The 17,764-nt window shown below is 48.2% G+C and overlaps 1 protein-coding gene across 2 annotated transcripts in view; it reads left to right on the top strand.

The window, feature by feature from the left end:
• mamdc2a (MAM domain containing 2a) overlaps window positions 1-17,764 on the top strand; it is a 171,825-nt gene that overhangs the window by 140,166 nt on the left and 13,895 nt on the right. The window contains exons 12-13 of one of the 2 annotated variants that reach the window (XM_070887412.1): window positions 5,127-5,383; window positions 12,873-12,957. In XM_070887412.1, coding sequence (XP_070743513.1) covers window positions 5,127-5,383; window positions 12,873-12,957 — 342 coding nt within the window. Of the gene's footprint in view, window positions 1-5,126; window positions 5,384-12,872; window positions 12,958-17,764 lie in introns of those variants that run through there. The other variant, XM_070887422.1, reaches the window with a different exon arrangement.

Below are 17,764 nucleotides of genomic sequence, written 5' to 3' on the forward strand. Positions count from 1 at the left end.
ACAGCCCTTGCAAACGTACTCTTTGAATCGGCTTGAATGGAAATGATGATCACCCCTGCAGCGCCAACAAGGTGTTAATGGCCTTGCATTCATCATCCTTTATGGTGGACTCTGAGACATCTGCAGACGTGTAGCTGCAGGTAAGTGTGACCTGCCGCGCACGTTACGATTCGAAACCACCATCACTTTGTTCACAGTACTTGTAGCAGCACTTGTGTGCTGAGAGATTTGCTTCATATTGTCACTGGTGGCAATGAACACCTAGGCTATTGCTATGGCCTTACTCAAGGTTGGGGTCTCTACAGTCAAAAGTTTGTGAAGAATGGTTTTGTGGCCAATGCCAAGTACGAAAAAGTCTGAGCATGTGCTCCAAATGTCCTTCAAATTCGCAATGTCCTGCAAGGCGTCTTAGCTCGGCGACATAACTCGCCACTTCCTGGCCTTCAGACCTTTTGTAGGTGTAGAACTGGTACCTCACCATCAGAACGCTTTCCTTCAGATTCAAATGCTTTCGGCTCAGTGTGCACAAATTGCTGTACGATTTCTCCGTGGGTTTCGCTGGAGTGAGCAGATTCTTCATGAGGCTATATGTTGGTGCCCCACAGACGGTGAGGGGGATCGGCCTTCGTTTGGCAGCACTCTCTTCCCCATCTAGCTCGTTGGCCACGAAGTATTGGTCGAATCGCTCCACAAAGGTTTCCCAATCATCTCCCTCTGAGAATATCTCCAGGTTGCCCACTGTTCTCTGCATCTTTGGGTTTGCTATCTGTATCCCATCGCCAGTTGTTGTGTTTGGAGATAGAGTCAGACTGAACACTGTGAGCTCAAAGTAAAGTGTGACCTTAGTCTTTTATTGCAGGTCTCCAGAGTGCCTTTCCAACCTGTGAAGCCTCCTTAAATACCTGTGCTGCCAAGGGATTGTGGGATCCCTTGGGACTCCAGGGGATGAGCCCTCTGGTGGCTGTACAGAGTAAATACAAGTATAATCTATAACAGCTCCAACAAGTCTGGGTGGTCGAAAAGCTTCCTTTGTGTCTTGAGCACCGACCAATCTTCTTGATCTCTCACTAATTACATGACAAAAGGCCCCTCCCATCAACCATCTTCCTGCCATTTCAGCCACTGATCCATCATCTGCCCACCTGACATATATTCCTGTGGAACATGTTTGAACCTGTCCTAAGTCAGGCTGTCTGCTTCTCTGCAGTAATAGCAAATGTATCAAGAATGTTCAAAACTTAAAGTCCAAAAGTTTATGCTTTTGCTGTCGGTGTTTTCGCCGAATTCTTACAATCGTCTGATCTGAGGCTGGTATTTATTAGCTGTAGTTGGAAGTTAAGCACTGATAATCTTGTTTGCTGGGAGTCAGTCTGTCTGTGTGACTAGGAGAGCCCAGAGGGCTCTGTCGCCACACACCTGGTATCAGGCACCTTGCATGTGTGTGCTGCTTCCATTCACGGTGTGCTTCATACACAAAAGGTAAAATACGGCAGATGTTATATATCTGAAATATAAGACCGGTGTCTCTTATCAGTTTTCTTCTCTTATTTTGCGTAGGAGCTGGTGGGTTTTTGATAGGCGAGGAGACGCCCTTTAAAACCTACCTCTCTGACCAAGCTCTCCTAATATCTCTTTCTGTGGCTCACTGTCAAAGTTTGTTTGCTGATCGCTCCTGTGAAGCACCTTGAGACTTTTCATTACATTAGAGGAGCTATATAAATGTAAGTTATTACTGTTACTTAAAGGTTTTCTTTGTTTCTCCATCTCCCATGCCCTTCCCCTTGTCTCCGCGGCCTTTAGGTCTGATTTTCTGAGCCAGAAGGTTGTGGGTTCAAGTCCCACCAGAGACTTGAGCACAAATCTAGGCTGACACTCCAGTGCATTACTGAGGGAACGTTGCACCGTCGGAGGTGCCATCTTTTAAACTAAGACCCTGTCTGTCCTCTCGGGTGGACGTAAATGATCCCATGGCCACTATTTTGAAGAAGAGCAGGGGAGTTCTCTCCGGCTTCCTAGCCAATATTTATCCTTCAACCATCACTAAAACTGATCATTATCACGTCGCTGTTCATGGGATCTTGCTGTGTGCAAATTGGCTGCCATGTTTCCTACATTACAACAGTGATTACACTTCAACAGTACTTCATTGACTGTAAAGTGCTTTGGGATGTCCTGAGATCATGCAGGCAAATGTGGTTCAGATTCCAGGTGTTGTGCTACCACAAGTGTTCAGTGGATCAATATGTTAATCCATCGTGGTGTGGGTAAGTATGAATTGGGATTGTGCTCCTGATCTGCCTCTGCTTTCAGATCTTGATCAATGCGAATCACTGAGTAGATGGAAGTTGCCTCCCCAGAGGGATGGAAGGTAAATTGCAGGATAAGTCACCTCATGCACACCTGGGACCTTGGTCACAAAGTGGCACTGGCAGTAGTCTGGGAACACTTGCTTGCGCATTCCCTTGGCCAGGGAATGGTATGTGATGCAAGGAGACCTTAATTAGAGTATTGTTTTTAATTAATTCACGGGATGTGGGCTTTGCTGTCGAGGCCAGCAATTATGGCCCATTCCTAGTTGACCTTGAAAATGTGGGACCTTGCTGTGCGCAAATTGGCTGCCGCATTTCCTACATTAGAACAGTAATTACCTTCAAAAGTACTTCATTGAGCCACTTTCTTGAATGGCTGCAGTCCATCTGGTGAAGGTACGCCCAGTGCTGTTAGGTGGTGAGTTCCAGGATTTTGACCCAGTAACAATGAAGGAACAGCGATATATTTGCAAGTCAGGATGATGTGTGACTTGGAGGGAAACATGGAGGTGGTGGTGTTCCCATGCGCCTGCTGCCCTTGTCCTTCTAGGTGCTAGAGGTCGTGGGTTTAGGAGATGCTTTGAAGAAGCCTTGGCACGTTGCTGCAGTGCATCTTGTAGATGGTACATATTGCAGCCACGGTGCGCTGGTGGTGGAGGGAGTGAGTGTTTAAGGTGGTGGATGGGGTGCCAATCAAGTGGGCTGCTTTGTCCTGAATGGTGTTGAATTATTTAATTATTGTTGGAGCTGCGCATATCTAGGCAAGTAGAGAGTATTCCATCACACTCCTGACTTATATCTTGCAGATGGTGGAAAGGCTTTGGGGAGTCAGGAGGTGAGTTACTCGCCACAGAATACCCAGCCTCTGACCTACACTTGTAGCCACTGTATTTATGTGGCTGGCCCAGTTAAGTTTCTGGTCAATTGTGACCCCCATGACTATCATTAAAGCAACACTGACCACCGCTCAATGGAAATGGCAGCACACCAGAAGCCAAACCAAAGTTGGATGAAGTCAGCCAAGTGTGCGCTTTTCCAGCCATCAGAACTTAAATTACAAGATTCCATAAGGCTGTCTTTAGAAAGGCACAATTTAGACCATCTAATCTCAGGGCAGACACACCAAGAATCTCATCCCTCCCCTCCTGACGGCACAGTCTTGTACTGGGTAAGGTTCAAGCTGTCCTCTTGTAACTTATCCAAGTAATAATTCATCACAGGTGAGTGATAATTTTACCTGTTCAACCGTGTGAACTTTCACAGTGGAGCCTGATCCTTTCTTCATCCTTTCCTCATCCAAATTACACACACTTACAACCTTCCAGCAAGGATACCTGGATAGTAGCCAGGAGCAGATGGAAGTTGCCTCCCCAACCCCGCCCCCTCCCGAGTTCAGGAATGCTGAGGCCAATCATAACACAGACCATCAAAGTCAGCACAGCCCAAGAACTCTCCTGAACTGTCTGGCTCAGTTCTACACTTCACACTGGGGGAACTGAGAGGAGATGTTTTGATGACTTGTCTTGAATTGGAAGTATTTCACACAGTCTATTTCTCTTTCCCTTCTTCCCCCTCTCCCTCTGCCCTCCACAGCCCCTGGTCTGAGTGGAATTCACCATTAAACCTCAAAAGTTGGGCTCAGGCATTAAATGAATAGATTATATTTCCTTGGATAATATTTGAAAGGAAGGAAGGATAAAATTCATTATATAATAACTGTTAAAATACAACAACAACAACTTGCATTTATAGAAAAGCAAAATACTGCGGATGCTGGAGGTCTGAAATAAAATCAAAAAAGGCTGGAAAACACTCAACAGATCAGGCAGCATTTGTGGAGAGAGAAACAGAGTTAACGTTTCAGGTCGATGACCTTTCAAATAGGTGCAGGGAAAGGGGGGGAGGGGAGGAAAGAACTAAAGGGAAGGTCTGTGATAGGGTGGAAGGCAGGAGAGATTAAATGACAAAAGGTATGATGGTGTAGGTGAAAGAGGGTGGTAATGGGACAAGTAAAGAAACAAAAGATAGATCTAGAGCAATGTTCCTCGTAAGCATGGCCGTGCAGCACTCCTGGGATCCTGTGTAGTTGGCTTGCTGGCTTTTCAATACAAAAACCGCACATGCACAGTATTTTGAATGACCTGCATGGTGCCAAAAAAATTAGAAGCAACTTGGAATAGCAGAATCAACTACAGCTGGCGTCCGAAAAAATGGTGGCAATGGTTATGATCAGAAATTGTTGAACTCAAAAGGCTGTTCCTCGAGCTTCATTGGAACAGTGTAAGAGGCCGAGGATGGAGAGGTTAGAGTGGGAGTGGAGCGGGGAATTAAAGTGACTTATATTTATATAGCACCTTTAACATAGTAAAATGTCCCAAAGAGTTTTGCAGGAGCGATATCAAACAGCCAGCCATATAAGGAGATTATTAGGACAGGTGACCTAAACCTTGGTCAAAGAGGTAGGTTTTAAGGAGCCTCTTAAAGGAGGAGAGAGAGGTAAAGAGATAGAGAGGTTGAGGGAGGGAATTTCAGAGCTTAGGGCCGAGGCAACTGAAGAAATGGCTGCCAGTGGTGGAGTGATTCAAATCGAGAATGTGCAAGAGGCCAGAATTGAAGGAGCACAGAGATCTCGGAGGTTTGTGGCATTGGAGGAGGTTACAAAGATAGGGAGGGGTGAGACAATGTTGCTATCACTTGTAGTCCTGATCATTAATATTAACTAAAGGGCAGTAAGTAGGGATTATATTTCCCAAGAACAAGGGTTTTGTTTCAGAGTGGGATGCCTGCAATCTGACCTATTAAAAATCTTTTATTTAGGGCACTACATGTACATTGAGGCCTCTCATATGAGGCATGGATACAATGCACGTTTGTTGTCATGGCAACTGCGCAGATTCACTGGTGACCAGTGTCTGACGTTCTTCTACCACATGTATGGAATCGGAACTGGATCGCTAAATATTTACTTAAAGAAGGAGCATGCTCAAGAAACTCTCATATGGAAAAGAAGAGGAGAACAGAGTATATCTTGGATGAAAGCCTCCATAGAATACAAGTGTGGGCACAAACATCAGGTTAGTTGTCAATAAAATGCTGTGAGGTCGAAATTCAGTTTCTACTGCCACCCGTTACCGTGCGCAGGAGGTGGCTAACGGGTAGCAAAGGCCTACCTTCGACAGTAAATGTCCACGCTTGCGCAGAAATTTAGTTAGCTCTTTGGCAGAGTTGCCAAGAGCAAACGCTATGCTGTGCAATGCCTCCTTGTTCCTCTATCGCAATATTTAGTTTGAACGTCTGCCTTCCCGGCAGGCATTCTTACAGCTTGGAAAAAGTGGTGAGTAAACAGCGTAACTCGGGCGGAATCAGCCAGAGAGTAAGGTAAGTTTTTTCTTTATTTATTTCTTCATTTTTTTTTTATTAGTTGTAACAGTGGGGAAATTTGCATGCGGGTCAGAGATGTTTGGAGTTTATTTTCTTTCTTCCCTTTACTTCCCGTTTTCCAGCTAGCATGGCGGCAGCATCCCATTTCCAAATTCAGTAGACCTCCTGAGCTCCTGCCCAAGGGTAAGTGTGCAACGCCATGTTTTAGCGCTGCTCTCTCATCTTTGGGCGGTAAAATCAGCACTCAGGCAGTGACACCACCTCAAAAGCGGCAGTACCGAATTTTGATCACTGTTTCTTTAGGAATGGCCTGTGCACAAGTGAGTGTACAAAGCCCGGCTTTGAATCCCACCCAGATTGATGAAGAATTCGATTGTGAAAGTAGTTTGGCCAGTTCTTGGTTAACATGTGCCCATGGTACAAAACTATGGGGGCAAAATTACTCCAATTTTCGAGGCCCGTTAGCGCCTCCAGGGGGCACTACCGGCTCCCGGGAAATTGCCCGGGAGTTTGTGGAGGCACGGATAGCACCCTGGGCCACCACACAATTGGCAATGACATCATCGGCGTGTGCAGCGACCCCTCACTGCCCCGCGCTGACCCCTTAACGCTCTGCGGGGGAAATTGCCCCGCGCCCCGCAAGGCTGGCACGAGTGGATGTCAACACAAGCTTTGCGTGTCGCGAAGCTGGCCAACTTCTGACCTTGGTGCGGGACTTAAAGGGGTGGACACCAATGCCTTGCTGGTTTGCCGACTTTTGGGTCGGCTCCAATATATGCCGCCATCGTGCAGCCCGGCACTCCATTTTGGGAGCCGGGCTGCAGGCTCAGTCCCATGCTGCCCTGGTGGCCTAGTGGTGGCCATCAGAAGCCTTGCAAATGCACAGCGGTCCTCCCCTTTAAGCATAGCGCTGCAGTCCTTGGCCCAGTGGCACCCCAGGAACTGCCCCTAAAGGAAGTGGAGCACACGAGATTGCACTCCACTTCCTTTGAGGGGCAGTAAGCCCAATTCAGTGGCGGGAGCGGGAATTCTGCGCCGGATGCAGAAAGTCCCAGCCCTAGCTGGTTACTGCCCCCAATCGGGGTGCAGGGCAGTTTTGCCCCCTTTATACGCAAAGTAGCATTAAATTGGCGATCTCGGTTAGACAGGACACAGGATGGCTAATTATGGAAAGGGGGAAAATGTCACACTGGCGAAGTAGGTGATGTTCTACCGAGGTTGGAGGGTAAGGCACATCATTGGAGCCAAGCACAGCGAGCTTTGCTCTGCATCTAACCCGGCTGTGCTAATCTGGGCAGTCCTTCGGCAGTTCTTCTTAGGCAGTCCCTCGGAGTCGAGGATGACTTGCTTCAACACTAATATGAGTTCTCAGGTGACTGATGAGTCCAATGCGGGACCTACAGTTTCTGTCACAGGTGGGGCAAGTGATGGTTGAAGGGACTGTTGGGTGGGGGTGCTTGGGTTGTCGTGAGCTCCTTCTACTGTTTGCGCTTGGCTTCCGCTTGCATCCGGCGAAAAGACTCGAGGTGTTTGGCACCTTCCCGGATGCTTCTCCTCCACTTTGAGCGGTCTTGGGCCAGGGATGCATTTTTTCAAGGAGGCTTAGAGGCCTGAGTGTTTAATAACCGTTAGACTGTGCTCCATTCCCACAGCGCCAGAAAAATCACAAATAAATGCTATTGTATTTCAGTAAATCAAACATTGTTATTCTCACTATTGATTCTACAGCATCCAAAATTAAACAGAGATTCCTGTTTCACCGTTTGAGAATAGACTATTGCATTGCAGACTGTTCCTTAGCAGGAACCACACTACCGGTAACAATCATAGCTGGAAGTGCTGACTCAGGGTATGTATGGTACTCGAGGTGAAAGCAGACTAAATTGATCCCTTTTCATTCATTTTTTTTACTCGTTTTTTATCTTGCAAAACAATCATCTTTATTGTGTTCCTAACACAGATGAGGCTGCACACAGGGAGGTTAAAGTAACAGTGACCTCAGTCTTTATTAAGACACTCCAGAGTGAGGAACAGGCCTTAGGGGCCGGCTTATAAACAGTGCTCTCAAGGGATGCTGGGATCCCTTGGGACTTCAGGGGATGCACTCCCTGGTGGCGGAACATGGGAGTGCATGCTTTACAGATACACAACATCACTCCCCCGCAAAGTCAAAGTGAAAACAATTTACAAGGTGAGGCGGTCGGGAGCCTTTCTTTCCCTGATGGACTGCCTCGGTACAAATGTCTGTTCTGGTGTGTTGGCTGTGCCCTCGCTGGGCTGACGTGTTGTTGGCCCTGCAGGGCTGCAAGGTGAGCCTGGCCTTGCTGGGCTGTTGGGCGTGATGGGTTTGATTTCCTGGTCCGGCGTGGTGTCGTTGATCCTTTGGGTGTGTGTTGTGGGCTCGAAAAAGGTGGTGTCTGCTGTGGGTTGTTCAGGGCAGTCTGTGAACCGAAGCCTTGTTTGGTCCAGGTGCTTTCTGCAAATTTGTCCATTGTCTAGTTTGACTACAAACACCCTATTCCCTTCTTTAGCTATCACCGTGCCCGCAATCCACTTGGGACCATGTCCATAGTTTAGCACATACACAGGGTCATTCAGATCAATTTCCTGTGACACAGTGGCGCGACCATCGTTTATATTTTGTTGCTGCCGCCTGCTCTCTACCTGATCATGCAGGTTGGGGTGAACCAGCGAGAGTCTGATTTTAAGTATCCTTTTCATGAGGAGCTCAGCCGGAGGCACCCCTGTAAGCGAGTGGGGTCTCGTGCGGTAGCTGAGCAGTACTCGGGACAGGCGGATTTGGAGTGAGCCTTCTGTGACTCGTTTAAGGCTCTGTTTGATTGTTTGTACTGCCCACACTGCCTGCCCATTGGAGGCTGGTTTAAACGGGGCCGAGATGACATGTTTTCTCACATTGCGGGTCATGAATTCTTTAAATTCGGCACTGGTGAAACATGGCCCGTTGTCACTGACCAGTATGTCAGGCAGGCCGTGGGTGGCCAACATGGCCCTCAGGCTTTCAATGGTGGCTGTGGCGGTGCTTCCCGACATTATTTCACATTCAATCCATTTTGAAAAAGCATCCACCACCACCAGGAACATTTTACCGAGAAACGTGCCCGCATAGTCGACATAGATCCTCGACCATGGTCTGGAGGGCCAGGACCACAAGCTTAGTGTTGCCTCTCTGGGCGCGTTGCTCAACTGAGCACACACGCTGCATTGCCGTACACAGGACTCTTAAGTCAGAGTTGATATCACGCCACCACACGTGGGATCTTTCATCATTACTATACCCGGGTGTGTGCTGTGGAGATCCGAGATGAACATCTCCCTGCCCTTTTTGGGTAGCACTACATGGTTACCCCACAACAGGCAGTCTGCCTGAATGGACAGCTCGTCCTTTTGCCGCTGGAATGGCTTGATTAGCTCTTGCATTTCAACGGGGATGCTGGCCCAACTCCCATGCCGTAAACAGTTTCTTACTAGGGACAGCAGAGGATCTTGGCTGGTCCAAGTCCTAATCTGGCGGACTGTGATGGGTGATTTATCATTTTCAAACACTTCAATGACCATCAACAAGTCTGCGGGCTAAGCCACCATCAACAAGTTTGCAGGCTGCGTCATTTCCACGTCCGTGGTGGGCAATGGTAGCCGACTGACAGCATCCGCACAGTTCTCGGTGCCTGGCCTGTGGCGGATGGTATAGTTATATGCTGATACCTTTGTATGCGGGCTGAGGCATTAGTATTTATCCCCTTGTTTTCAGCGAACAGGGATATGAGGGACTTGAGATCAGTTTCCAACTCCAATTTGAGGCCAAACAGGTACTGATGCATTTTCTTTACCCCGAACACACACGCTAATGCCTCTTTCTCAATCACGCTGTAGACTCTCTCGGCCTTAGACAAGCTCCTGGAGGGATAGGCGACAGGTTGCAACTACCCCGCAGCATTAGCTTGTTGTAATACACACTCGACTCCGTACGACGACGCATCACATGCTAGCACAAGTCTTTTATACGGGTTATACAATACAAGAAGTTTGTTGGAGCATAAAATGTTTCTGGCTTTCTCAAAAGCAATTACTTGTTTTTTTCCCCATACCCAGTTCTCACCTTTACGCAATAACACATGTAGGGGTCTAAGAGGGTGCTTAATCCCGGTAGGAAGTTACCCAAAATAGTTGAGGAGTCCCAGGAAGGATCGCAGCGCCCTGCCGTTCTGTGGCCTAGGCACGTTCGTGATAGTCTCTGTCTGGCGTCTGTGGGCCGAATGCCATCTGCCGTGATCTTTCTCCCCAAAAACTCCACGTCTGTTGCCATGTAGACGCATTTCGACCTCTTCAGCTGCAGCCCTACGCAATCCAGTCGCTGGAGGACCTCCTCCAGGTTTTGTGGGCGCTCGACGGTGTCCCGAACCGTGACCAATATGTCGTCCTGAAAAACCACCGTGCGTGGTACCGACTTGAGTAGCCTCTCCATGTTTCTCTGGAAGATCGCTGCAGCCGACCGAATTCCAAACGGGCATCTGTTCTAGATGAACAGTCCCTTGTGCGTGTTAATGCAAGTGAGGCTCTTCGAAGACTCCTCCAGCTCTTGCGTCATGTCGGCCGAAGTCAGGTCGAGCTTGGTGAACATCTTGCCTCCTGCCAGCATCACAAATAGGTCGTCTGCCTTAGGTAGCGGGTATTGTTCCTGTAATGAGAAACGATTAATAGTTACTTTATAATGGCCGCAAATCCTGACCGTGCCATCACTTTTGAGTACTGGAACAATCGGGCTGGCCCACTCGCTGAATTCCACTGGGGAGATGATACCCTCGTGTTGCAGCCTGTCCAGCTCGATTTCCACTCTCTCCCTCGTCATGTGAGGTACCGTCACGCCTTGAGGTGAATGGGTCGTGCCTCTGGGACCAAGTGGATCCGCACCTTCACCCCGGAAAAGTTTCCAATGCCTGGCTCAAAAAGGGAAGGAAATTTGTTCAGAACCTGGGTACATGAGGCCTCATCAACATGTGATAGTGCTCGGATGTCACCCCAGTTCCAGCGGATTTTGCCCAGCCAGCTCCTTCCAAGCAGTGTGGGGCCATCGCCCGGGACAATCCAGAGTGGCAGTTCATGCACCGTGCCCTCATAGGTGACCTTGACCATGGTGCTGCCCAGGATAGTGTTAAGCTCTTTGGTGTACGTTCTCAGTTTCGTGTGGATGGGGCTCAGGGCTGGTCTGAGTGCCTTGTTCCACCACATTCTCTCAAACATCTTTTTACTCATGATGGATTGGCTAGCGCCAGTGTCCAGTTCCATGGCTATGGGTAAGCCATTCAATTTTACATTTAGCATTATAGGTGGACATTTCGTCGAAAACGTGTGCACCCTGTGTACTTCAGCATCTGCCTCCTCTCTCTGAGGCTTGAAATTGCTTTGATCCACCATGGACCAATCTTCCTCTGCCATATGGTGGTTAGCAGGTTTTGCAGAGCTTGCAGCTCATCTGCAAGCTCGTTGGAGGTGCCCCATTGTTCCACAGCTCTTGCAAACATACCCTTTGAAGCGGCATGAATAGGCTGAATGGAAGCCTCCACAAAGCCAGCAAGGTGTGAATTGCCTTGCATTCATCCTTTGTTGCGGACTCTGAGTCATCTGGGTCACCTGAGGCCTGCTGGCGGTTGCAGACTTGTGGTTTCTGCCCTGTACATTTCTGCTCGCAAACACAGTTCCAATTAATTTCTGAACATTGCTAGCACTTGTGTGCTGAGAGATTTGTTTGGTGTTATCACTGGTGGACATAAACGCCTGTGTTATCGTAATGGCCTTACTGAGGGTCAGTGTTGCTACAGTCAAAAGTTTTCGTAGGATGTTCTCGTGGCCAATGCCCGGTACAAAAAAGTCTCTGACCATTTGCTCCGGGTAGCCATCAAACTCACATTGTCCTACAGGTCGCCTTAGCTTGGCGATGTAGCTCGCCACTTCCTGACCTTCAGATCGCTGGCACGTGTAGAACCGATACCTCGCCATCAGCACGCTCTCCCTCGGATTAAGATGCTCCCGAACCAGTGTACACAGCTCCTCATACGACTTATCTGTGGGTTTCACTGGAGCCAGAAGATTCTTCATGAGGCTGTAGGTCGGTGCCCCGCAAACCGTGAGGAGAATCGCTCTCCTTTTTGCAGCGCTTCCTTCTCCGTCCAGCTCATTGGCTACAAAGTACTGGTCTAGCCGTTCGACATAGGCTTCCCAGTCCTCACCCTCTGAGAACTTAGCCAGGATGCCCACAGTTTGCTGCATCTTTGCGTTGGATTCATATACTCGTCGCCAGTTATTGTGTTCCTAACACAGATGAGACTGCACACAGGGAGGTTAACGTAACAGTGACCTCAGTCTTTATTAAGACACTCCAGAGTGAGGAACAGGCATCAGGGGCCGGCTTATATACAGTGCTCCCAAGGGATGCTGGGATACCTTGGGACTTCAGGGGATGCGCTCCCTGGCAGCGGAACATGACCCAGAGCCGTACAAATTCTCCCCCATCAACTATATATCCAATTCCGTTCTGAAAGTTACAATTGAATCTGCTTCCACCACCCTTTCAGGCAGCATATTCCAGATCATTACAACTCGCTGCTGCATTTACGAATAAATATTTTTCTTCACTGTAAATAATGTTCTTCTGAATTTTGTTGTGATCAAGCCAAATCAAATAATGTCATGATTTCTGAGTCGAGGCAGAATTATTGGCAGTAATAAGCTATACAGCAACAAGCTGTAAGCAGGCTGCCTGAAGCTCAAATCCTTTTGAGAGATTAAAAAGGAGAGTATTTCATCTTGTCGGTTTGGCTTGAATTAGAATCCAGATCCATGGAGTGAAAGGGCAGTGTACTAAAGGCTACTCACGCCCCAACAAAAAGTTGGATAACTAAAGCATAGTTTAAAAAGTTCAGATGGAAACGGGCCCTTTGGACCATTGTGCCTGTGCCAGCTCTTTGCAAGAGCTATCCAATTAGTCCCACTCCCCATGACCCCTAGTCTTTCCCCAGAGCCCGACAAATTCTCCCCCATCAAATATATATCCAATTCCGTTCTGAAAGTTACGATTGAATCTGCTTCCACCACCCTTTCAGGCAGCATATTCCAGATCATAACAACTCGCTGCTGCATTTACGAATAAATATTTTTCTTTTTCAGATTGTCTTTGAAGCGATTCGTGGCCTGTCAATAAACAGCGACATTGCAATAGACGACGTTTTATTTGAAAATGGACCATGTAAAGGTACATTTAGAACCAATATGCAGAAACTGTATTCAGAAATGTAACCCATCCCCGGCTCAACTAGGTTTAAGATTTCGGATTTGAGGGTTAATCCCAATAATTACTGCGGGTGAGCTGAGTTTCACATCCAAGATTCTGCGAAAAAACTCAAAGACATCAGCACTTGAAGGGGAACTATTTGCAGGGCTAAGGGGAAAAGGCTGGGGGAGTGGGACTGATTGGATAGCTCTATCAAAGAGCCAGCACAGGCTGTTGGAGCCAGGGAGTCCGTTATCTTCTCTCTGTCCCAACAGGCAGCATCAATTAAAAAAAGCACCTTCAATTCCCTGTTTCATGCACAGGTTTCACATACTATACTTGTTGAAGCCCATGGGATAAAAGGGGCAGTAGCAGCATGGATACACAATTGGTTAAGGGATAGAAAACAGAGAATTGTAGTGAATGGCTGTTTTTTGGACCGGAGGGAGGTTATACAGTGGCATTCTCCAAGTACTAGAACCACTGCTGTTTTTGATATACATTAATGGCTTGGACTTCAGTGTCAGCTGTGGCTCAGTGAGTATCACTCTCGACTCTAAGTCAGAAGGTTGTAGGTTCAAGTCCCACTCCTGAGACTTGAGCATAAAAATTTAGGCTGACACTCCCAGTGCAGTGCTGAGGCAGTGCTGCACTGTTGGAGGTGCCGTCTTTCAGATGAGACGTTAAACCGAGGCCCGGCCTGCTCCTGTGCTAAAATGTCTGTGGTGGAGCTCGAAACAAAAAACCTGCGGACTCAGAGGCACGAGTGCTAATTACTGAGCCATGGTATGTAACAGAAAGGCCAGGGGCTGCTGTCAAGACACAGCCTCCAATTTCAGTATGAGAGCTGCCCCGCAGGAGTTGGAGCTGCCTCTCAAATCAGCACCGCTTCCTTGGGTACACTTGCAAATTGAGCAAGGGCGAAGGAGATGCTGAACACACAGGCTCCCACAACAGGAGCAGGGGACAGGGGCCATGCTGAACACACGGCGCTCACAGTAGGGACAGGGACAGGGGACGAAGGAGATGCTGAACACACGGCGCTCACAGCAGGAGCAGGGGACAGGGGCCATGCTGAACACACGGCGCTCACAGTAGGGACAGGGACAGGGGACGAAGGAGATGCTGAACACACGGCGCTCACAGCAGGAGCAGGGGACAGGGGCCATGCTGAACACACGGCGCTCACAGCAGGAGCAGGGGACAGGGGACGAAGGAGATGCTGAACACACAGCGCTCACAGTAGGGACAGGGACAGGGGACGAAGGAGATGCTGAACACATGGCGCTCACAGTAGGGACAGGGACAGGGGACGAAGGAGATGCTGAACACACAGGCTCCCACAGCAGGAGCAGGGGACAGGGGCCATGCTGAACACACAGGCTCTCACAGTAGGGACAGGGACAGGGGACGAAGGAGATGCTGAACACACAGGCTCCCACAGCAGGAGCAGGGGACAGGGGCCATGCTGAACACACGGCGCTCACAGCAGGAGCAGGGGACAGGGGACGAAGGAGATGCTGAACACACAGCGCTCACAGTAGGGACAGGGACAGGGGACGAAGGAGATGCTGAACACACGGCTCTCACAGTAGGGACAGGGACAGGGGACGAAGGAGATGCTGAACACACAGGCTCCCACAGCAGGAGCAGGGGACAGGGGCCATGCTGAACACACGGCGCTCACAGTAGGGACAGGGACAGGGGACGAAGGAGATGCTGAACACATGGCGCTCACAGTAGGGACAGGGACAGGGGACGAAGGAGATGCTGAACACACGGGCTCCCACAGCAGGAGCAGTTGTAACAGGTCCCATGACACTATTTCGAAGAAGAGCAGGGGAGTTATCCATGGTGTCCTGACCAATATTTATCCCTCAATCAACATAACAAAAAAACAGATTATCTGGTCATTATCACATTGCTGTTTGTGGGAGCTTGCTTTTGTGCAAATTAGCTGCCCCATTTCCCACATTACAACAGTGACTACACTCCAAAGGTATTTAATTGGCTGTATAGCGCTTTGGGACGTCCAGTGGTCATGAAAGGTGCTATATAAATCCAAGTCTTTCTTTTGGGGTATAGGGCACAATTTCAAAATTTGCAGATGACATGAAACTTGGAAATATAGTAAACAGTGAGGAAGATAGTAATAGACGTCAAGAAGACATAGACAGGCTGGTAGAACGGGCGGACACATGGCAGATGAAATTCAATGAAGAGAAGTGTGATGATACATTTTGATAGGAAGAATGAGGAGAGACCATACATACTAAAGGGTACAATTTTAAGGGGGGTATAAGAACAGAGAGACCCTGGGGTGCTTGTGCACAAATCTTTGAAGGTGGCAGGACAGGTTAACAAAGCAGTTCATGAAGCATTTGGGATCCTGGGCTTTATACATTGAGGCATAGAGTACAAAAACCAGGAAGTTAAGCTAAAACTATATAAAACACTAGTTCGGCCTTAGCTAGAGTATTGTATCCAATTCTGGGCACCACACTTTAGGAAGGACGTGAAGGCTTTGGAGAAGGTACAGAAGAGATTTACTAGAATGATTCCCGGGATGAGGGGTTACAGTTATGTGGATAGACGAGAAAAACTGGGGTTGTTCTCCTTGGAGTGGAGAAGGCTAAGAGGGGATTTGATAGAGGTATTTAAAATCATGAAGGATTTAGATCGAGTAAATAAAGAGCAACTGTGTCCAATGGCTGAAGGGTTGATAATGAGAGGGCACAGATTTAAGATGATTTGCAAAAGAAGCAGAGACGACATAAGGAAAAACTTTTATAAGCAACGAGTGGTTAGGATTTGGAAAGCACTGCCTGGATACAGATCAAAAGTAGCCTTCAGAAGGGAATTGGATAAATACTTGAAGGAGAAAAATATTGCAGGGATATGGGGAAATATCCGGGGAAATAGAATTAACTGGATTGCTCTTCGAAAGAGCTGGCCTCTTTCTGTGCTGTACTATTCTATGATTCTAGACGGCTGAATTAGGCTGTGTGACAGAAGAGGGGCTGAGGATGCATTAGTGATGCAAGGCATTTTTTTAAATTTCATTGTAATCTTTTTTTGAAGACAATTGTGTTTATCATTTAGCACTTCCCTAACTCTGTAACCTCCTCCAGCCCTGCAACCCTCCGAGATCTCAGCTCCTCCAATTCTGACCTCTTGCGCATCCCCAATTTCCATCGCTGCACCATTGGCGGCCGTTCCTTCAGCTACTGAGGTGCTAAGCTCTGGAATTCTTTCCTTCAACCTCTCCGCCTCGGCACCACTCTCTTTCCTCCTTTAAGATGCTCCTTAAAACCTACCTCTTTGACTAAGCTTTTGGTCACCAGTCCCAATATCATCTTATGTGTCTGGGTGTCAAATTTTGTCGATAGCGCTTCTGTGAAGCACCTTGGGACATTTTACTACGTTAAAGGTGCTGTACAAATGCAAGTTCTTGTTACTTAAAGGTTTAGTCTTGGGTGCCAGGCCGCTGGCCCGGCCGAAACCCTCCCTGGTGGCCCATTGTTTGCCACTGAAGTGGCTGCAGAGTTCGCAGCGACCCTCCCCTTTAACTGAAGGGGAGAGACATTGTGATGCAGCTTGTCCAGCCCTCAGCCACCATGACTTCCGCCCTGAGCCAAAAAAACTACATGGGCTGCGGCGGAGGGAAACTTAAAAAAACGGAAGGTGTGCCTCGTTTCGGTGGAGGCTCATTTCTACCACATAGAGTTAACGTTTCAGGTCGATGACCCTTCGTCAGAACATGGAACATGTTAGAGATGTAACAGATTTTAAGCAAGTGCAGAGGTAGTGAAAGGGGGGAGGGGAGGAAAGAACAAAAGGGAAGATCTACGATAGGGTGGAAGGCAGGAGAGATTAAATGACAAAAATGATGCTGGTGCAAAGCAAAAGTGGGACAAGTAAAGAAACAAAAAGGTGGGTGCAGAGGAGTTGAAAATGACAAAAGCAAAATCATCAGCAGCAACTGCTTACCAAAAAAATGGTTATGATCTGAAATTGTTGAGCTCAATGATGAGTCTGGAAGGGTGTGAAGTGCTATAACTACATTGGGGAAAAAAGTTGTTTTAGCCAATAAAGTCGGCGGCAACTGGAGTTAATGGCTGCTGAAAATGGCCGCCATGCTAACGGAACAAAATTCACCTGGGAGGATGGAGATTGTAGGCACAGGGCTTACCTGCTGTGCAACGCCATCCTTTTGGCATTACTGGAGGCATCTGACCCGAAGTTCATATGCAGGAGCGGGATTGGAGCTTTGCACAGCTTCTGAAAGCGAGGCTGTGGAACTTGCAAGGAATTGTGGACAATGCAGAGGTCTATGATTTAAGGGGCCATGCACACTGAAGCAATGCAGATTAAAATGAAGGCAACTTTGACCGCACCTCCCAAGCCCGTGACTATTGTGTTCCTAACACAGATGTGACTGCACACAGGGAGGTTAAAGTAACAGTGACCTCAGTCTTTATTAAGACACTCCAGAGTGAGGAACTGGCCTTAGGGGCCAGCTTATATACAGTGCTCCCAAGGGATGCTGGAATCCCTTGGGACTTCAGGGGATGCGCTCCCTGGTGGCAGAACATGGAAGTGCATGCTTAACAGATACACAACATCACTCCCCCCCAAAGTCAAAGTGAAAACTATTTACAAGGTGAGGTGGTCGGGAGCCTTTCTTTCCATGGTGGACTGCCTCGGTACAAATGTCTGTTCTGGTGTGTTGGCTGTGCCCTCGCTGGGCTGGTGTGTTGTTAGTCCTGCAGGGCTGCTGGGTATGCCT

Source organism: Pristiophorus japonicus, chromosome 1 (genome assembly GCF_044704955.1).
Source record: "Pristiophorus japonicus isolate sPriJap1 chromosome 1, sPriJap1.hap1, whole genome shotgun sequence".
NCBI classification, from domain to species: domain Eukaryota; kingdom Metazoa; phylum Chordata; class Chondrichthyes; family Pristiophoridae; genus Pristiophorus; species Pristiophorus japonicus.